General features: G+C 41.3%; 1 protein-coding gene across 1 annotated transcript in view; it reads right to left on the bottom strand.

The window, feature by feature from the left end:
* Positions 1-23248, bottom strand: part of LOC125451826 (angiopoietin-1-like) — a 198179-nt gene that overhangs the window by 22816 nt on the left and 152115 nt on the right. The window contains exons 5-7 of the mRNA XM_048529454.2: positions 18857-18978; positions 10860-10961; positions 5359-5525 (exon numbers count right to left, since the gene is read on the bottom strand). Of these exons, the coding sequence (XP_048385411.1) occupies positions 5359-5525; positions 10860-10961; positions 18857-18978 (391 nt within the window). The remainder of the gene's footprint in view (positions 1-5358; positions 5526-10859; positions 10962-18856; positions 18979-23248) is intronic.

Raw genomic sequence — 23248 nt, forward strand, 5'->3', positions numbered from 1 at the left:
ATCCCACTATTGAACACTTCCTTGGAAAATGAGGTTCTTTTTGCTCTCACTGTCAGGAAACAGCTCACTGCCAATCTCACAGAATTCTTCCAATTTTCTCTCCAATGCCTACATCATTTCTGGGCTAGAGGATTCTGCCGTGAGAAGATAATTGAGCAGATTGAAAAAAATTATGATTGCTGACAGGGCTTCCGTTAAACTATATTGTTTTCCAAATTTCAGAAAATGAACGATTCTTTACAGTACTTTTGATGAGCAATCACAGCTGTAATGTTGGGAAATTACCTCCTGCGTAGCAAGTGCCCCCACACCACAATACGATAATGATCAGATAATGTGTGTTGATAATTATTGAGCAATAAATACTGGTCAGGGCGCCAGTGACAATTCCACTGATGTTCCTCAAAACTGTGCCATGGAATCTGATAAACAATCTGAGTGGACGGATGTGCCTCATGTGAAATATAGCATCTCTAACAATTCAGCACTCACTCAGTACTGCACTGGGAGTGTCAGCCTAGATGTTATGCTTCACTTTCCAGATTAAGACCTGAACAACCTCAGATCTGGAGTACTAGCTAGTGAGTATATTGTAGCAACTTTGGGTTCAAATGAAAATATAAGACAAAAACCTCACCTTTAAGCAAAGAATTAATTTAGGATGATCAGTTGAGCTCCCAATGTGACTCATTAACTTCTGCTCGAGATTACAGATATTCAAATGCATGCCGGTTCTCTGCAGTAAAAAGGAATGTGTCCACATACTGTGCCTTTGTTGAATTAAACAAGAGCAAGGGGACAATAATTCACTGGTGCAGTCCCCGTGGTAACACCTCAACCAATCAGAGCTGATTTGCCAATCAATCTGCCCCTTTATTTTATGTACCATAAATTATTCATCTCTTTGAAATCTGGCATTCTTGCATCTGTCCTGATGAGTGCAAGAAGAAAAGCTTTGGTTATCATTTTATTGTTACAGCTGTAAACCACCTCTTTCTAACTGGTGATATTTTAATCAATGTTATATAGGTTAACACCAGAGTTACAGTAAGACAAAGAGCAAAGTCTAAGTTTCCACCGAAAATAAATGCTTGCCAGATTTTTGCCCAGGGACAGACAAAAGAGCTGTGCCTTATTTCCAATTGCCTCATGTGTGAATGGTTCAATGATATACAAATAGAATGAAAGGATTTCAAAACAGCATTTGGAGAAAGTGCCGCAAACCCATCAGCCAAATTGTGTGTGATTTATGTGTTCCATGATAAAGATGGGTTTGTTAGGTTATATTGCAAATTGTTGGCACAGAATGTATGGCGGAACCATGATAATTGGAAGTCAAGTATGGCGCTGACAGGAAGTGCACCAGAACCTGAGTATCCACAAGCATACTTTTGATTTTGGCAATGCCTAAAATCGATCATAGTGATTCAAAAGTCTGTGGGATTTCAAAGGCAGGTTCTTGCAATGCAAATCCTCTTTTGCACCTTTTATTTTTAAAAAGGCATGCCTTAGGTCATGCACTTTGGTAAGAAGAATAAAAGCATGGGCTATTTTCTAAATCTGGAGAAAATCCAGAAGTCTGAAGTGCAAAGAGTCTTCGGAGTTCTAGACCAGGATTCTCTCAAGGTAAACTTGCAGGTTGAGTTAGCAGTCAGGAAGGCACATGTAACGTTGGCATTTATTTTGAGGACTTGAATATAAAAGCAGGGATGTACTACTGAGGCTTTATAAGGGTCTGGTCAGGCCACATTTGGAGTATTGTGTGCAGCTATATCTCAGGAAGGATGTACTGGCCCTGGATGGGGTTCAGAGGAGCTTCACAACAATGATCCCAGAAATGGAAAGCCTAACAGAGTGGGGTTGAGGAACTTATCAGCCATGATTGAATGACAGATCACACTTGGTGGGCCGAATGGCCTAATTTCTGCTCCTATGTCTTATGGTCCTATGAAACCAGCCCCACCCCCAAAAAATGGACAAGCCCAGATCAACTTACAGATATTTGGGGCCATTTGTGGGATGTTGGAAAAGCGTGCAAAAATTAACGTTCTTTTCAGGTACAAAGACGCCAACAGGCACATTTTAAAAGCTTTTAAGTCTTGTCAAGTATCTAATTCATGAATAAACCTGCAAAAGTAGTAAAAATTGAAATAACTGCAGATGCTGGAAATCAGAAAGAAAAACAGAAATTTCTGGAAAACCTCTGACGAAGGGCCACTGGACCCGAAACGTTAATTCTGATTTCTCTGCATAGGCGCTGCCAGACCTGCTGAACTTTTTCAGCAATTTCAGTTCTTGCAGCATAAGTAGTAAATGGTTCTGGGTAGTTTATAGTATTGGCAGTGATTTTAAAATCACAAGATTAGAACCCTTAGTTTTAAAAAGCTTATTTTTGTGGTAAACTCAATTTCTGCCCCAGTGATAAACCTGCACCGAGTTACCACTCTTGACTATAATCAAATAATTTTTCTTAATATTCGGGAGAAAAAAATTCATCAAATTGCAAAACACTGTTAGATTGTGCTGGCTCATGGGAGATTTTGCATTCAGCAATATGCAAATAGTTTCAAGCAGAAATTGAGCAGTGCATTTAATCCAGTAAATGGCTGGTATTTTGATCTCATTTTACAACCAGGTCACTGACTGTAGCTCTGAAATTGTGTAATATTTCAAGTACGAGATATGAAGGGAAAGAAAGGAGCAGAACCACATCATGATGAGGTCTAACAGATTAAGAGGAACATTGCCAGGTCTGTTATTATTCTGTACTTGAACTGGGCTACACTTGGTGTTAACTGACATGTTCTTAAATACAATGGAATTTGTGTCTGAACACTCCAACACTTTCACAAGTGCTCAAGGTTGAAATCAATAGTAACAGCAATAAGAAAGGAAGTGTGGAATTACACTGCATAAAGACTTGTATCTACCAAATATTATAATAAGGTTGAATGGTCAGAACTAAAATACCAGATGTCTCAGTTCAAACTCTGGTCTGCCAACTGTCTGCCCCAGGCTGGAAGAATAAAACAGAACTTGGTTCTGGAGCCAAAACCTATTCCTTTCTACAATTGATAAATAAAGCTCTACATCTTTTCTGATGTCTTGGCAATGTTTCCGCCTTCCAACTACATGCTTTTAGCAGATTAGCTTTTCGCCCAAAAAAATGGTAATTTTTCTTTCCCTCGTAATTGGACTTCAGGAGTTTGGAAGTCGTTGCCAGGATGTATTTATTAACAGAAAGATTTGAAATGCTTGCTCCTATCTGACACGTCCATCAGTTGGAATGAGTCTCAATGAAGTGTCCAGGGAGCCACAGCAATCCAAACACTTTGACTTTATTGTACATGACACTGTAATTGTCTAGCCCATGCCTTGTGGCTCATTAGTGAATGCTTGAATCAATCATGGTTACAATTGTTTTTCTGCCACTATTGCAGTAGATATTTTTCCTAACTGATGTTATCTCTGTGTGACAAAATTGATGGAGTCAATGTGAACAGTTTTGAGAATTCTGTATCTGATTCATGGAAAATATGTAGCACAAATGCAAATTGATGGTGTGCACACTTACAGAGATAATTTTCTGGGAAGAAAGCAGGGAACGATTATCTAGTTGTGCCCCTCTTTCAGATAGTGAGTTTTCAGTGCCATATTGCAGCAATGATGACTAACATTTAACAGAATAAAACATCCCAAGGTAGTTCACATGAGAGCTATTGGACAAAATTTGACCAAGTCAAATTTGAGGAGACATTAGGGTCACGTGACCAAAACCAGGTTAATTGTGCAGCTTTTAAGGAGCAATGTTAAAGGAGGAGAGAAAGGCAGAAAGGTTTAGCTGGTAATGCAAGTCTTTAGGGCCTTGGGAAGTGAAGCATGACTTACAGAGATGGAGCAATTAAAATTGAGGATGCTCAAAAGACCAGAATTTGAGGAGTGTGGAGATCTCGGAGGGTCGTGGGACCCTCTCTGTGTGAATTCATGCAGGAATTTAGAAACAAAAATTAATATGTTACAGGTATGAAATGAACAGAGATACTTTACTGTAGGCAAAAATGGGGGAATTTTAATAAATCACTCATCCAAAGCAGCATTACTGACATCAGCACTTCCTTACCTTTGCGTTAAACGTTGTATTTGCACTTCTGAAGATGTCAAACTTCTGCTGTTACCTAAAATCTAAGCTCACTTAAGTGTCTATCTTTTAATTTTTAATCAAGATTATATATTTCCTTTTCAGGCTATTAGTGCAGAACCCCTCTCAGTGTGTAGTAGGAGACAGCAGTACTGCAGTTCATTATAACCAGCACATTTACATCAGCGGTTCTGCTAAAATTTAATTGAAAAAATCAAAGTAGTTGGGCAAAATCAATGTCAAAATACATGAAGGTGAGTCTGGAAAAATGTTTAACTTACTAACTGGCTCATAATATTGGATTCAAATTTATCAACCAATTACAGGTGTGTATGTCCTATAACAGGTCAGTGAAACTCTTGAAGTCAATTCATGGTTTTGTTTGTTTGGTTTAAATTGACTTAAGTGACTTGCGACCAAGCTCGCAATGGACTCCTCTCAAACAGATTGCGCAACTCAGACAGAATGATATATTGCATACAAAACTGTTCCCTTGAACATCAATGGTACTGAGGAAATTTACCAGGCGTGTAATCATTCTTGAAAGAGTACAGAGATCTCGACTGCATGGGGTATTGTCTGAGAATGTAAAACGATGAATCATATAGTCATGTGGTGACAGAAGCATTCTGCCCATGGTGAGCAGAACTCTATAATCAAATGGCACTGGCTGCTGAGAATTGTATTAACATATATTGTACCATTATAACCAAATAAAGGCAAATACTAGGAACATAAAAAGGAGGAGCTGGTGTAGACTATATAGTCCCTTGAGGCTGCTCCACCATTTAATATGATCTTGACTGATCTTCTACCTTAACTCCACTTTGTCAGCTGCTACCCATATCCCTTAATTCCCAGACAGGCCTCTCTATCCTGTATTCATGATCACATGTTTCTTCTATTAAATCAATCCAATGGAGATTCATTCAAACAAAAGATTTCTATTGGGAAACAATATTTTGGGGACCAGTACATCCATCATTTGGGAGATGACATGTAGTGCATGTGGTTTGGGAGGACCCTACAGCTCTTGATGCACTCAACCACCTCACTCGTTTCTGGGTCAGATGTGGACCCATTGATAGAGATTGATCACTGCGATTGATCAGTGACTCTATCAGGCTGTTGGAGATTGAGCAAGATGAACTTTGGATCTTTTTGTGTCTAGCAGTTCCCGCAAGACTGGGAAAAGCAGCTAATGTACCAATATTCTCTACCTGTAGTTTTCTTTTTCACTTGCCACTTGCATCTTCTCATAGAAGGAATAGGCCTGGTTTCCCTCCCAATCTCTCAGATCAATTCTCAGTGAGTACTGTCGTCGGTTTGTTTGAAGGAAGATCATCTCATTGCCGAGCCAGTATTCTCCAGCTGGATTCCCAAAGCCCTACCAAAAAAGCACAACAAACAATGTCTGTACAACAGCTCAAACGTTCAAGGGAAGATATTTGTTCCATCAACAAAAAGCACTCAGGTGCATTCTTTGCAAATGCATGACCAATTTCACAGAACTTGATGCTGGTGTGATGCCTCCTGCAGAAAGATGTTCAAAATAAGGGCTGTGGATGTGGCATTTCCTGCTACACATTGGCAACTGAAGGCAGTTCAAAGTCCAAACCAGGGTGTCTACATTTTTTAAAAAATGGAAATTAAGTGAATACTGGAAATCTGAAACAAGAAAAAGAAACATTGGAACTGAGTTCCAATACAGGCTTCATTCCAGAATGTTAACCTATCTTCTCTCTTTTGGATTCTGCCTGAACTGGTGTGAAATTCCAACATTTCCTGTTTAATTAATTGTCATTCATCTGCTGTTTAAAACCAAAAATCTAGCCATCAAGCATAGAGACAAGTAATCACACCTCAGAGGAGCCCATTTAGCCCACCTTGTTGTGCCAGCTCTTTGAAAGAGCTAACCAATTTCCCTGCTCTTTACTGGCCATTCTAATATTTCCTTTCCCAGTCTTTATCCAATTCTCTTTTGAAAGTTACTATTGGTATTATTACTTCCACTGTCTTTGTCAGACAGTACATTCCAGATCCCAAGAGATTACTAAATAAAAATCATTCCACACACATCCCTCTTATTCTTTTGCTAATTGACTTAATTCTACATCCTCTGCTGATTGACCCTCCTGTCAATAGAAACAATTTCTCCCCAATTCCTCAAATTAAAGCCTGCATTTTGTTTATTAAATGCCTCTCATAAACTCCTCCAAGAAGAACAATCCCAGTAGGTTGTAAAGCAACAAAAAACTTGTCTTTCTTTGGTAAATTTAATGTTGGAAAATTTACCCAAGGAACTTCACAGAGAGGATATTAGTCCACGACAGATGGTGAATCGATAATCAGATATTCAGAGGGGCAAATAAAGCTCAATGAAAGCTTTAAGGAAGATCTGAATACAGGGGAGGATTACAGAGAAGAGAAGACACAAGTGAGAATTCCAGAGCGTGGGTTCTAGACAGCTGAAGTCACAGCATCCAAAGCTGGGGCAATAAGAGTTGAGTAGATGCAAAAGGAAGCTAAGATGGAGAAATGTGGAGTTTTAAGGCAAAGTGAGGAAAATGTAAACAAGAATGAGAGCCAAAGCAACATTAAACTCAATTCAGAGAGGTTAACCACAATGGTGTGGGTGAATAACAATGAAGCATATGGGAGTTAATTATAATAAATAGATCAGAACAAGAACATTCCTTCAGGGAACCAGAGTGACTATGAAACACAGATCTGGTTAAAATATATTTCTTTGTGCTTATTTCCTTTTTTATCTTGTAGAGTTCAACCCGACATAAGCACATTGTAAGTTGCCAACTTGGAACTGTTATATGGCTTTAGATTTGTCAGGCTGTACATGATAAGTTTGATGAGCACAAATTGTACAAGACAGGAGACCACAGAATTTTTCAAAGTCAATACTGAGATTGTTCTGGTGGAAAGAGGTAGGGGGGGGTGGCAAATGAAATTTTAACCCTCACCAAATCCAGGCTCAAACCATATTGACCCCAGTGTGATTTAACCTGCTCAATCTCACTCCCTCAATGTAGATTCCTCCTTCACCTGTTTTTTTTTATTCCTAGAATCCCTGCAGTGTGGAAACAGGCCATTCGGCCCAATAAGTCCACACCGACACTCGGACCATCCCAGCCAGACCACTCCCCCCTATAAGCCACCTAAGCTACACCTCCCTAAAAGCTACGGGCAATTTGGCATGGCCACTCCACCTAGCATGCACATCTTTGGACTGTGGGAGGAAACCAGAGCACCCAGAGGAAACCGAAACAGACACGGGAGAATGTGCAAACTCCACACAGACTGTCACCCAAAGGTGGAATTGAACCTGAGCCCCTGGTGCTGTGAGGCTGCAGTGCTAACCACTGAGCCAACATGCCACCATGAGTAGACAAGTGGAACACTCAGAAGGCGATGGGGACTTTCTTTAAATGTATAATTTATATCATCAGGGACACCTCACTATTCCCCAGTGAGATCATCCGACTCCAATGTTCACTTTTCAGAAAGAAGACCAAGCCACTTAACAATACACCATTCATCATTGAATGCTTAATAAATTTGAAAATCTGAAAGGAGGTAAAGAGATACAGTTAAATTCTACTTAAAGGTAACATTTAGTTGACAACCTCATACCAATGCCCGGTCAACATTGCATAGCATTGACGAAAGTTAGCCAATCTTTCAACTAAAGCAATAAATGTATCATTTTTTTCTGAAATTACAGATCATTTCCTTCCAAGTGTCTATTAAGAAAACTTGCCAATATTTTACATTACTAGCATTAACCCAATAAAATAAACAATTTAGATATAAATTCAGGCAGATCTCTATAATGCAATCATTAAAATGGATGAGGGTATCAAGTTACACATCCATTACAATATAATTCGAGTCTATCTCAAGGAAGTCTTCAGCAATGATCTTGTTCTTCCTTTTTTGCATCAGAGACTGACAGCACTTGTTTCCACAGCTGCTTCCATACTCTATTGTATTTACCATAGCTGTGAACATAGGGTATTGTATAGGCAATAGTAACCTATCTCTGATTCAGATAATCTGGGTTCAAGTCTAACCTTTTGAACAGTTGATTAAAAATAATTATAACTTTATCTTTGAAACCTTGAGAAATCCAATCAAAAAAAGCTCCAACTTGTACTCTGGGTATTAAAATGATCCAGTGTTTTGCACGGTCACCATTTTGAAATGTCATTGACAGCTCAATGTCTGTACCACAATTTACAGTACCTGAGTAATCTTCACTCAACACTCTAATAATGCATGCTGTCTGACACTAAAGCTATTCTGTGAGAAATATGCGTGTAAACAGCCCATACGTGTGTTATCATGTGTTTTGTTGTTGCTTTAATATCTTTGCACTCTTCCCTTAATGTTTGAAGAACTGGAAGGATTCTTAGGCTCCTTCACACTCCGACAAACTGGTGTCAATATTAGTTTTGTATCTTTAGTCGTTGTTTTGGAATCAGCATGATCCTCAGAGCAACGGGCACTCCTATTAGTTGTGACATGAATGCTTCTTCCATTGATCATCACCACCTTTCCCCCAGTGGACATGGTGGTGGTGATGAGGGCACATCCTACACTGCCAGGTCAGGTGTGGTCCCTGCAATGCACATGATCAGGGGTTGGTGCCACCTACAACTACCAGATATGAGGGTCCTCTTGAGTTCTGCCACTATCTGCCTAATCCAGCAGGATGGTAAGGTCAAAGTGAAAATTGAACTAAACAGTGTTTTGATCCTTTGGATATTCAGAGATTTGTTTTTTAAAAATCTGTTATCAATTTGTAGTTAGATATTCCAAATACTTTATAGGATTACAAGAAATCCTAATACTTAGGCATGGCATTTCATAACATAATTGAAGTTTATTTTCCCATTGAGTGTAGACCATTGCAACTAAATATCAAGCAGTGGCTAAGGAATTTTGGCCAGCTTTTTCCAGATTTATGCTCAGTCCCATCATAATTCTGGTGTTTTCATTTAGCGCAAAGGCTTGTTTGCATTTTAATCCTTTTCTGACAAAGCAGCAGTCAAGTCAATTGGTCATTCTCACTCACTGATGAATGAAATGTCCAAAACCAAAACTCACTCCTGCTCATCCCACCAAGCGGTACTTAACACCTGGAATTCTCTCCCAGTGAAGGTGGTATATAAAGGAGTGGAAATTATGCTGCAATTGTACAGAAATCTATTCAGAGCCCACTTCTAGTAGTTCTTGTTGCTCTGGGTACCAGACTTCAAGAAGGCTATAATTAGCCTTGAAGAGGATGGAGTATAGATTCACCAGAATGATACCAGGGTTAAAAAAAAAATTAGGTTTCATAGCTGATGTTTCTATTCCAGATTTGTACATATGTACTGGAAATGCATTTGCTGTGACCTCGTTAATCTTCAAGGTGTATTTAGGGATATTATTTCTATGTATAAAGCTGTGCATCAATTATTCTGAAAGAAAAATACTTTAGAACATTCAATTTAATAGAAAATTAATAATTCTTGGGGATATTGATGAACTCTTCAAATTCTGCTGCTATGTCAAAAAGGCTTTATAATTACATAAATACAGCAGATGATGTTACCTCTTAACAGCAGAACCTAATAAATGAGAGTTTGTGAGAAGGAGAACACAGCCTGTGAAAACCAAAAGTATCAATAAGAGAAAATCTCAAGGGGAGGTGTTGAAAATGGAAGTATTTCGTTCCCTGCTGTATTCCTTTGATCTTAAAAGAATAAAGGAGATTTGTTTGAGGCGTTTGATAGGGCAGATAGTGATCAACTATTTCCTTTGGTGGAATGAAGATTCCAGAACAAAGAGATGGGGGTCAGGACCTTAATACTGGAGCCAGACTGTTCAAGGGGCATGTCAAGCAGCACTTCGTCAAAACGGAATAAAAATCTGGAACTCAACATCAACAACAAATTGCAATTATGTAGCATCTTTAATGTAATAGAATGCTGATGCTGCATAGGACCATTCTCAAACAAAATTGGGACAACAAGCTACCTTAAGAAATACTTAGACAGGTGACCAGGTTTGGTCAAAGAAGCAGAAGTTACAAAAGGCAGCAAGGTGGCTGAGTGGTTAGCACCGCAGGCTCACCGTGCCAGAGGCCAGGGTTTGATTCTACCCTCGGGCGACTGTCTGTGTGGAATTTGCGTGTGCGAATTTGAGTCTGCGTGAGAGTCCTCCAGGGGCTGTAGTTTCATCCCACCATCCAAACCTGTGCAGTTTAGGTGTATTGGCCATGGTAAATGCAGGATTACAGCGAGTGGGTTTGGGTGGGATGCTGTTCAGAGGGTTGGTGTGGACTCGATGGGCCAAATGGCCTGTTTCCCTACTATGGTAACCTATGATTTTAAAGACCAAAAGGAGAGGTGGAGGTGTGTTTTATGGAAGAAATTCCAGTGTTTTGGGCCTGGACAGCTAGTGCACAGACCAAATAAGACATTAAGGTCACAGAAGCAAGGTGGGCAGATGGAGTTTAAACAAATTGAATAGTAAAATATGCTAAATAGCCTCTTCCTGTTCCCATGTCACTAAACAAAGGTTAAACAATCATGATTCTCCAGAATATTTGGGATTTAAAGTTTCAGCTAATGTGAATGAATACTGTTTCTCTCATCAGTTGTATATTTTTGTTTCACTCAATCCACGTCACGTACATTGACTGAAAGGTCTCACTTACCATTTTATATTCTTTCCAGGTCCGGTGAAAATCTACACTACCATCTCTTCTGTGCTGTATGACCATCCACCCACCTCCTGCTGTCTCCATGTTACAGTACACCTGTGGAAAAAGACACCGAGCGGTTAGACACAACTGTGAAACATATAAAATAATCAGAGGGTTAGATAGGGTGGATAGGGAGAGCCTTTTTCCTAGGATGGTGATGGCGAGCACGAGGGGGCATAGCTTTAAATTGAGGGGTGAAAGATATAGGACAGATGTCAGAGGTAGTTTCTTTACTCAGAGAGTAGTAAGGGAATGGAACGCTTTGCCTGCAATGGCAGTAGATTCGCCAACTTTAGGTACATTTAAGTCGTCATTGGACAAGCATACGGATGTACATGGAATAGTGTAGGTTAGATGGGCTTGAGATCGGTATGACAGGTCGGCACAACATCGAGGGCCGAAGGGCCTCTACTGTGCTGTAATGTTCTATGTTCTATGTTCTAGAGAGAGGAGAGAGCTAGGTGAAAGTTTCCATCAGTTTATGCAGCGATATCTTCCAGACCAATCTTAATCATAGGCTTTAGGGTAGTAATGTTATTGATATTATTAATATAACAAAGATAAGAATAACAGATGCATTTAAGAGAAGAGGGATAAACACATGAGAGAGAAAGGAACAAAAGAAAATGTGAAGGTGAGATAAAGTAGAGAGGGAGGACGTTTGTGTGGGCCATCAACACCACCGTGAACCAATTCAATTGACTGGCCTGTTCCTGTAATTCAGGTTTGATATGAATCTCGAAGTAGATTGATATTAAGAATAATCCCCCACTTACTGTTCTTATAATTGAAAAGTGTCTTTCTGTTATAAAGTAAGCGTTTTACTTTTGTAGTGGAAGAGATTAGATGAGGGAGGCTGAAGAGTACATCATTTCTCAAAATATCCCCAAGAGATTTCAATATTGGTGTCCCACTGATATATTTGTACAGTAACTTTCACACAGGTCATTTATGCTGAGACATTGGCTTCAGACTCAAGCTAAACCCATCGCTCAATGTTGACAGGTACTTACAAAACAATAAAAGCTCCTAGAGACTCAGCTTGTTAGCATCAATGTGATGGATGTCAGTGCTGGGGAACTGAATACATCTCCCAGACACCGATCTTAACTCTTCCCTACTGCTGCTAGAAGCTGGAGTCAGGGTGGGGGAAGTGCAAGGATCTGCAGTTTGAATGAAATCTCACCCTGACACAATCCCACTGTCTTCCCACTGAGACATGGTTATGATTCAGTGGTGTGGGTGAGGAATAGACAGCCACAGAAGGTCCTTCTGTAAACCCGCAGATGCTAAATGGGGCTGTCTCCCCCTGTCCCCACAAACCAAGGCAATATCCCGTCAGGTGCTGCCTGAGGATAAGGAGAGTCCCAGTATGGTAAATTTCAACTGATGTTATTTTTGGAGTTCTGTATCAGGGCCAAGAGGAGCAAAACATTTGGACCTCAGAAGGAATCCTCACGTCTCCCATGCCTTGGTCAGTAATTGGATTTAATGTGCAATTTTTGAGAAAGGAGACAGAGGTTTAGGGAATGAATTTCAGGGCAGAGGGCCTCAGCATGAAGGCACAGACACGACAGTGAGTCATTTAAAATCAGGGATGGTCAGGAGGCCAGAATTGGAGGCTGCAGATATACGGAGAGTTGTGGGGCTAGAGATTGCAGAGATAAGGTAGGACAAAGCCATGCAGGAATTTCAAAACAACACACTCTGTACATTTCAGACAATTCTTGTGTACAACAAAGGGATTTAGACACGTGAATATCAGTTGCTATTCTGAAGATATCAGCCCAGATTACTACTTCAATGTGCCAGCAGGTATCTCTCTTGCCATTAACACATGACTAATGTCATGGCAAACAGCCAGAATGGTCACATATTTCTTGTAATATCATTGTTGGGAGCTTACTCCTAACAGTACAGCTGTGAGCAGCTGGTTAATGTGAAGTTAATAGCCTGTATTGATTTCAAGGAAGTTTAACAAGTGTTGATAATGTTATTCCATCAGATATAATTCTACCGAGAGCCGTTGGGTGTGAGTATTCTGTACGCGAGAGGGTCAAGTTACATCATACACCAGAAGTGTGAAACTTGGCACAACCAAGTGACTAAATTAAAGACTCTTTACTTTCTCCCATTAGTTTTTCATTTAAAGCTTATGATTTGCATCAAATAAATACAGTGTAAATGATGGCGAGATGTGGTGCTGAGATCAATGAGGTGAGACTGAGAGAGGCTGATATAGAATCCTATTCAGAACTGTTCCATCAGAGAGGGTGAATTTTTTTTTTCATTAATCCACAGGATGAGGGTGTTGCTGGCTAGGCAGCATTTATTGCCCATCCCTAATTGCCCAGAGGGCAGTCAAGAGTCAACCACATTGTAGTGGGTCTGGAGTCACATGTTGGCCAGAATGGGTAAAGATGGCAGTTTCCTTCTCTGAAGGACATTAGTGAACCGGATGGGTTTTTCCAGCAATTGACAAAGGATTAATGGTTTCATAATTCACAGCTTAATTTCTGCCTTTTACAAATTCATGTGATTTCTGTCGCACGGTAGAGTCAGTTTCAAGCAGAACGAAGTTTCAAGAGGATGAGGAATGCAGAATAGATGGGATGTTTCAGACCTGTAACATTTTAACTCCTTGTTTTGCTACCAGAACAGACTGGTAAAAGCGCAAAAGGTAGGCGTTATGAGGCAATGATTGGTCAGCTCTTGATAAAATTGGGAGTCTTGTGGGAGTGGAAATGTAAGAGGATGGGAGGATGTAGTGAAGGGCTCATTATACCGTTACTCTAAGAATATTGACCATGTGCAAAAGAAACTATGTCATTATGATGTCAGGTCACATGGAAGTGTAAGGGTGCCTGTGAGGTTCCAGAAAGATGTTCTCTCTTGCTGTGCCTTGTACATGGTTATGTTAACTAAAGCTTGTTAAATGTTCACTTGACAGAGTGTAGATGTCATCTTACTACACAATGGGAACAGTGGCCAGACCCATGGCCCTAGAGGGAAGTGACCAAGAGTGCCTGAAGTAGAGACACAATGTTACAGGTGAAGCACAAAGTCAATCCAGAGTTGGAGGAAATACCCAAAGAGAAGCGCAGTGACAACATGGATCAGTGATCAAAGGACTGAAGATTTAATAGACATTGAATAGGAGAGAGGGAAAGCCTAGATAAAGCTCGCCACAGGAAAAATGACAAGGAGTCAAGAAAAGCAATCAGTTTGTCACAGTGAGTAATATATTTCTGCACATCAGAAAGCTTTAGAGAAAGAGATAACCACACAAGACAGAATACCTGGGCAACAGACTGCAGAGAGGGAAAGTCCATTCAAAATCTGATAAAACAAGGGAAAGAAAAGAAAGTGTTTGGGTCACAATAACCCACACAGCAAATCCATCTAGCATGGAAAAAGCCTTGTTTTTTTCTGGACCCTGTAGAGATTGTGCAGGATCCTGGCCAAGCCATAAATTAGGTACAACGGCACTGACAGCTTACCAGATATGGTACTGTTTCAGGTCTCAATGGAAAGTCAGACAATGACCAGGTCTGTATGTTGTTGAAGCTAAACAACAATATTCTCAGCAATAATGTATAGCAAAAGAAATTGTAATATCATCAGCAATAATGTAATTAAAGTTCACAGCCTATTTCAATTTAAAATGAAACCCATTTATAGTTGACAAAGTTTAATTAGAACAACCAAGCGGGAGTGAATCCCTCAATTCCTTTCTAAATGATTTATACTGCATCACACAAATTTGAGATTTTGGAACTCTGAAAGAAGAATCCAGAGGGGATCACATTGTATTGGGAGTGTTGGATGAAGCTTGATCAGAATTTTTACAGTCTAAACAAGTGGTGCAGTCCAGCAGACCAGACTTTTATCCACTAGTACAGAAAATCTTCCTGAAGTCGGTCACTGACTCTGACTCCGTCCACTTTATTAAGCAGAGGGTTTCCAACACGTTGGGATGGTAGCAGTTACAAGGAGAAATGGGAACTGCATCCTCCATTGCTTCTTGTGGCGACAGGGATGTTCCACATCAGTGTCTACAATGCTCAACCAGCAATGCTGAATACTGAGCATTACATTTTTATGGCCACTTTCAAGCCATTTGCTAAAGCAGCAATAGGCAATTTCAACCTACCTTAAGAAACCTTGAGAACAGACCTTCCCTGTTTGCAACCGTCCACAATGTACATACTACTGAGGATCAAACGAAATTCTTGTGTGTGTGTGTGTGTGTGTGTGTGTGTGTGTGTGTGTGTGTGTGTGTGTGTGTGTGTGTGTGTGTGTGTGTGTGTGTGTGTGTGTTTATGATATGATTCAACAGGGACAAGTAATTTCAGGAAAGCTCTTCAGGGAAAAGATTATGCTTAGGTCCAAATCAGGTCAGGCCCATATTCAACATTCCCAAATGTTTAATCTGTAATAAGCCAACAAAAGCCAGCAAATGAAACCCATTCTGAATCCATGAGCACTTGTGCCACCTCACAGCAAAGAGAAAGAGGAAACTGTAAAACTCCAAACAACACAATGCCTTGGCAAAGCTCAAAGTTGAGCAACAAAAGTTGCTTGAACAAATCAAAGTTCAATAAGAATTGGAGCAGTCCAACTACTTCAAAAAGACTGTTGAAGTAAAGACCCAGCTACTATCCATTATAATACCATCAAACCTTGGAGGCTAAAAAGAAAAGGCTACAGAGATACATTGATGGAGGAAGAAGTCTCTTTTTCACAGTGGTATTCAGAGCTTCAAGGTCACTATAGGTGTGGAAAACATTCTGTAGCAATACTGAATGATGATCTTACATTTAAAAAGGACACTGTTGAAAGGGAGAAGCAAAATCTTCATTTATGTTTGCACAAGACCATCAGGTGGTAGCAAGCTCTTGTTAGGGATAGACATCATCTACAGAAAAAAGCCTGAGAAATACATGTGGACATACAGCCACATTGCAATCCAGCCTGCAGCCCATGGTACATCATAAGAAATTCTTCTAGCTCCTGGTGCAGAAGTCTGTTTCTATATTGTTGATGAACACATCTACTTTCTGATGGAGTTCGAGAAAAGCTTTTGGCTAGGGAGAAGCTGCCAATCCTGCGTTCACCATTCCAGATAATTATAAGGGAATAAATAGATTTTGTATGTCCTCCAAGAGAGCTGAGAATGCTGTTGGAAAATAATACCTCAGCAGAGTTAAATGTAGAGATGGGGAAGGGGGGGTGGTGAGTAAGTTCGTTTAAAGAGATAAATGCTCAGAGTTAAATGGTAATAGTTAAATGGTGTACCTGAAAGAACGTTGGAGAGGGCGGTGCATTATGTAGTATAAGGTTATTTATACTTTTATTCTAAGGAGGCTACTAAGCATGTATGAACAGAGCCATGTCATAGTAACATTCCAGAAGGATGTCATCTTTTACCCTACTTTATAAATACATTTGTTTAATAAAACTTATTAATGTTCACTCACAAGAGTGTGGACATCATCACATTCTGGTAGTTGGGGGAGGGAGGTGCAGGGCAGCTGGAGATAGGGAAGAGGACATATAAGGGGCGGAGAAGCATGGCAGAGACCAGGGGAAAGGGAAATATTGGGAGAACATTGTGAAGGAAATCTGTCTCCAGAGTGAGAGGGGAGTTACTCCAGGTCTGGGGACACAGCTAGTTCCCTTGAAGGATTTGGAAGATGTCCGTTCTCTGCTAATTGTACATGAGGAAGCTGTGAAGTCATCCGGAAGGCTGGAATTTATCCGAGGCCAAGCAGGACATTCGGATGTAACACGGAGATTCTTTCTAAGATTATTTCCTGTTCCTCCAGCATTCGCTGTAATAATTCAAGAGTGGATTTTTCTGAGCTGCTTCAGTTCCAGCACCCATCGGATTGGGCAGAATGGGAATGGTGTGTGCTATCACGTGAACTGGTGATCCATGTCTTATCTACATCATGGGGCCAAAATTTTCATTTTGAAAGGGGCCAGTCATTTTAATAAAGCAGTGCATTGTTCATTTGACTGTTGAGCTTCCCAGAATAGCAGCAGCCATATTAGCAGTGAGGCACTTTGCAGTCAGTTTAAAGGCTGTTTATCCTCTCCGTTAAAGTGAATTGTGTGGTAAAGTAACTTAACCTTCCACTCACCCTGTTTCTGCTGGTACTCACCTTTCATTATTATATCCCAATCATTTCAGCACTGTGCAGTAATCTAGTTAGAGGCTCAGACGTAACTGCTCATCAATATAACTTGCTAAAATTTAACTGGGACTGCATAGTAGGCTTTGCACTAATGATTACACAGGCAATGGCCAGAGAACAAATTTCTAAAGTGCATTTAGTGTACCAAAACATCCCAAAATTCTCAACAGGACTGTTCACCAAGTCAAATAACCAACAACTTCCTCAAAGAGGTAAGTTTTAAGGAGTGTCTTAAGAGGAAAGAGGGAAAGACAGATTAAAGAAAGATTACGATTAAAGAAAGACAGAAGGAATTCCTGAGTTTAGGGTCCAGGCACCTGAGAACAAAACTTTCGAAGGTAGAGCAAACAGCATGGGAGAAGCTACAATTGGAAGAGCATAGAAAGACAAAGAAAACACATGTTTAAACTTGGGAGCAGCACCTCTAATTAAAAGCTAGTTTAGAGCTTAGAATTAAACTAAAGGCCATTGTCAATGCGATGCACGTAGCATACAGACAAAATTAATCATTTAGATAACAAAAGCGCATTTCGAACACTTTTCATAAGTTTGCTAAACAAGTTGGAATATATGTATCAATGGCAACAATTATTTGTCACTGTCAAGCAAACATCTATTTTTAAGAACTTCTTCTTGAAATTGACAAACAAATTAAATAACTGCTTCATAATTCAAGGTGCAAAGTGAGCACATGAACTAATTTCTGGTTGATTTAATCTTGGCGTATTTGCAATGCTCTATAGTTCTCCTGTCTCAAGTTTCAAAGCCTGTCTCTGTGTGTTTGCATATTTGTGTGTGTGTGGGGTAGCTGGTCACTATAAATTGATTTTGACTCTGTACTATGTCATGTAATGGGACACGTCACCAGGGCTTAAGACTATAAAGAACCACGCAGGATGGAAAGACTTTTCATTTTGCTCATATCTGGTTCAAAGAAGGGAAGGAATGATTTTTTATTCCCCCAGACATAACGAACAAACCTGAGAGTATTTTATTTCCAGCACTGGAAAATCACACAACATTCATTATGAACATTTCACCATCACTGGCTCTGGTTCAGATGTACCATACTAGACTATGAGCCAGCAGGAGAGTATGGCACTGAGAATGAATTGCCCATCCTCCCCATGACCCCTCCCAATATTACGTTTCAGTTGACAAACTGACACTGAAGAGTCCAATATAGATTGCTGGGTTTTTCCAACAGGTAATATGACATTCCACAATATGGAGCCATCCATGGAGGTGCTCTGAATCTATCCTTGGTCCAACTTAAACACTCAACATCTGTTTTTGGATCCTTCTCTATACTGGAAGAAAAACCTATCAGAGCTTATGCCATGCATGCTCCAATAGGTATCTTGTCTATTTTGTACAGTAATTTAGGTTTAATGAAGAGATAGCTGGAGGCATAAGTAATAAAAGCACAAAGGTTAGATATTACAATGCACCAGAGCTGCAAGTTGAAGTGGCTCTTCTCAGTTCCACATTAATAATGCTGCTATCTTGCACTTGTGAAGCCACTCCATGGCCTTCTTCCCCTTAAACACACAGTATCAGTTTTGCACTCTGAATTGCCACACACGCACGTGACTAGGGCTTGCAGTATGCCTTTCATCTTTTGATGATGCGAAAGGATCAATATATCCCAATCCTCCAGACCATCCCTTCCACCAATTGGTTTGTGTCCCATATCTAGCGCCAATGAATTACCTAAGTTTCAAGTAAGTTCTACCATGCAATTCTCACCTTCTTAGGCTCCGACATGTTATTGATGCGAATGGTGTAGACCCCACTTGTGTTGTGACCGCTCTGATAGGCTTCTGCGCAGTCCCGGAACAGTTTCTCCTCTTTAGTGCCTTTCATTACAACTGGAGAGAGAAAAGGTGCAACTGGTCATACAGAGTTCTCTCAAGGTCTGGAGAGAAGTCTCATTGAATAGGGAAAAAAGGTAACACATCTCCAACTGTAGACGGAGTACACGGTCTGTTTGAGTGACGTTGTTTTCTTTGGATTCCAGAGTACTGACTAGCTGTGCTAAACTACAGTAGGACATGGGCTTTGCTCCTCTGATTTTATCAATCCTGCCAAGTTCTATGTCCAGGTAAACACTCAAATCAGTATGGCATCAACTAGCTGTTTTTATTTCTAGCTCCCCCACCCCACAGCTACAACAAAAGCTTTGTCAGGGATGCCTTCTTTCGGATAAGACATTAAAATAAGATTGCACCTACCCGCTCAGAGATATCATTGCCTGACACTTGGGTAGCATGAATGCTACTTGCCACTTATCAGTATGAACCTAGGTGTTATCTATGGCTCACTGCATGTTGACATGGAATGATTTGGTGTCTGAGAAGTCATAAATGGTGCTGAATATTGTGTAATCATCAATGAACACCTCCACTGTGACCTTTTAAAGAGGAAAGGCCATTGATAAAGTAGGTGAAGACGGTTGGGCCTAGCACACTACTCAGAGGAGCACTTGCTCAGTACGATTAACCTCCAACAACCAAAACCATCTTCCTTTAAAAAGTTATGAGTCTAAAGAATGGAAATATTTCCCTTGCTCTTATTGACTCCATTTTTTTTAAGTGATCCTTGATTAGGTGTAGAGCTGGATGAACACAGCGGGCCAAGCAGCATCAGAGGAGCAGAAATGCTGACGTTTCTGGCTAAGACCCTTCTTCAGATATGAGGGAGGGGAAGGGGATTCTGAAATAAACAGGGAGAGAGCCGGCGGTGTATAGAAGATGGACAGAGGAGAAGATAGGTGGAGAGGAAACAGACAGGTCAAAGAGGCAGGGATTGGAGCCAGTAAAAGGTGGGGAGTTAGGGAGGAGATAGGTCAGTCCAGGGAGGTCAAGGAAGCAGGATGACGTTAGTAGGTAGGAGATGGGGGTCGAGCTTGTGGTGGGAGGAGGGGATAAGTGGGAGGAAGGACAGGTTAGGGAGGCGGGGATGAGCTGGGCTGGTTTGGGATGTGGTAGGAGGGGGGTAGATTTTGAAGCTTGTAAAATCCACATTGGTACCATTGGGCTGCAGGATTCCCAAGCGGAATATGAGGTGCTGTTCCTACAACCTTCGGGTGGCATTGTTGTAGCACTGCAGGATGCCCAGGAAGGACATGTCATCTGAGGAATGGGAGGGGGAGTTGAAATGGTTCACGACTGGGAGGTGCAGTGTTCAGTGCGAAACCAGCATAGGTGTTCTGCAAAGCAGCCCCCAAGCCTCCACTTGGTTTCCCCGATGTAGAGGTCACAACAGGAACAGTGGGTGCAGTATACCACATTGGCGACTTTGCAGGTGAACATCTGTTTAATGTGGAAAGTCATCTTGGAGCCTGGGATGGGAGTGAGGGGGGAGGTGTGGGAGCAGGTGTAGCACTTCATGTGGTTGCAGGGAAAAGTGCCAGGTGTGGTGGGGCTGGAGGGGAGTGTGGAGCAGACAAGGGAGTCACGGAGAGAGTGGACTCTCCAGAAAGCAGATAAGGGTGAGGAGGGAAAAATGTTTTTGGTGGTGGGGTCGGATTGCAGATGGTGAACGTGTCGGAGGACGATGCATTGGATCAGGCAGCTGGTGGGGTAGTATGTGAGGATGAGGGGGATTCTGCTTTGGTTGTTATTGTGGGGAGGGGGTGTGAGGGATGAGGTGCGGGAAATTCGGGAGACACGGTCGAGGGCGTTCTCAACCATTGAGGGGGAGAAGTTGCAGTCCTTGAAGAACGACGGCATCTGGGATGTGCGGAAGTGGAATGCCTCATCCTGGGAGCAAATGCGGTGGAGGTGAAGGAATAGGGAATAGGGGATGGAATTTTTACAGGAAGGCGGGTGGGAGGAAGTGTATTCTAGGTAGCTGTGGGAGTGGGTGGGCTTGGAATGGATATTGGTCTCTAGGTGGTTGCCAGAGATGGAAATAGAGAGGTCCAGAAAGATGAGGGATGTGTTGGAGATGGCCCAGGTGAACTTGAGGTTGGGGTGGAAGGTGTTGGTGAAGTGGATGAACTGTTCAAGCTCCTCATGGGAACATGAGGTGGTGCTGATACAGTCATCAATGTAACGGAGGAAGAGGTGGGGTTTAGCGCCAGTGTAAGTATGGAAGAGGGATTGTTCCATGTATCCTACAAAGAGGCAGGCATAGCTTGGGCCAATGCGGGTACCCATGGCCACCCCTTTTGTCTGTAGGAAGTGGGGGAATTGAAAGTGTTGTTGAGGGTGAGGACAAGTTCAGCAAAGCAGATGAGAGTGTCAGTGGAGGGGGACTGGACGGGCCTGCAGGACAGGAAGAAGCGGAGGGCCTTTAGGCTATCTGTATGGGGAATGCAGGTGTATAGAGACTGGATGTCCATGGTGAAACTGAGGTGTTGTGGTCTGGGGAATTTGAAGTTTTGGAGGAGGTACAGGGTGTGGGTAGTGTCAAGATGTAGGTAGGGTGTTCCTGGACCAAGGGGGAGAAAATGGATTCGAGATAGGTGGAGATAAGTTCGGTGGGGCAGGAGCAGGCAGAGACAATGAGTCGTCCAGGGCAGTCAGGCTTGTGGATTTTGGGAGGGAGATAGAAGCGGGCAGTGCAGAGTTGGGGAATTATGAGGTTGGAGGCTGTGGATGGGAGGTCACCTGAGGTGATGAGGTAGCAGACGGTTTGGGAAATGATGGTTTGGTACATGGGGGTAGGATCATGACCCAGGGGACGGTAGGAGGTGGTGTCGGAGTGTTGGCACCTGGCCTCGGTGATGTTGAGGTCAATGCACCATCCTGCGGGGATTCCCTGCTTATAAAATCCACTAGGACTTATCAGTGGATTTAAGCTACTCTGAAGGAGTTCAGAGCAATTGGGCAGGTACAAGAGTTAAAACATTACAAACTCCTCAGTTGAGAGAACAGTAAAAACATACTGTTCAGAAGTTTATTTAAAAAATCTGTTTGCTCTCTCAATGCAGCTTAATTGAAAAATAAACAATTTACTTATATCTGTTCTCAGTGGAAAGATAAGGAAAGAAAAGACAGTGCTATCCTTTTTTGATCACAAAAGACATTCCTTATGTGTTCCTAATCTTAACTGATACATCAGCGCAATGGGATTTGGCAAAAGACCATCCACTACACTCATGGAGTTATTGGCTCTTTCAGGCTAACTGGCAGAAACTAAACTCAAAAGTGCTTCAAAACAGAATTATTTGAAACACTAACAAACAGAAAGGGCTGAGGTTATTATATAACATAAAGAGGGATTTCACCCAACCACCCCACTTGCCAATCATCATTTCTTTCTTTACTCACAGATTTCAACATCTGGAATTCATACTTTCACACAAAATGATATAAATCGACTGAGATGGGCACTTTAAGAAAGGGAATGTTTTGTAAAAGGGACAGTGATGGATATCTGTGGTGTGCCAGTGTCTTTTATAATGGGCAGTATCTCTGCAGAAAAATGTTTGTTTCCTACTGAGTCAGAGCAGACTATTTTTAGCAAGCAAATTTGAATATATACATCAGACTGATTTACAGGACTTAGACTTCTACTTCCCATGTGGATAACATCAGAAAACGGGTGGGAAACAAACTTTGATGGAGATTCAAAACAAGCTGGGTACATCACCCAGCCATTATTCAAGCCACCCTATTTTTAGCTGTATTAAAGTTAGCGGCATACAACAGCATTATAGCAGGAATAGATTTGACAGATATTGAATATGCAGAGGCTGTATATTGGGTATACAACAGTTATAGAAACAGCGTGAATTGGACAGTGTAAACAGTGGCTGTACGTTAGTGAACATAAAGGCTGTTAAGTGAAAGTACCATGTGAATATAAAATAGGCGTCTATCAGATGTACATTTGGTGTACAGTGATCTATAATAACAAATTTACTGCCTTCAAATAAGCCTTCCGGCCCATCATGTAATTTTCCTCTCCAAACACAGCAAACTGACTCCTGCCTGAGGTAGATGTTCTGAGTGCCCCCTCTTAGGCTGTTCTACAGACCTGTGTGTTAATAAGACCAATTAGTGCTCCTGAGATGTTGCTTGGCCTGCTGTATTCATCCAGCTTCACACTTTGTTATCTTGGATTCTCCAGCATCTGCAGTTCCCATTATCAGCGTTAATATGCCTTCCTTATCCCTTCCCTATCTCCAAC

This window comes from Stegostoma tigrinum, chromosome 5 (assembly GCF_030684315.1).
Source record: "Stegostoma tigrinum isolate sSteTig4 chromosome 5, sSteTig4.hap1, whole genome shotgun sequence".
Classification (NCBI taxonomy): Eukaryota; Metazoa; Chordata; class Chondrichthyes; order Orectolobiformes; family Stegostomatidae; genus Stegostoma; species Stegostoma tigrinum.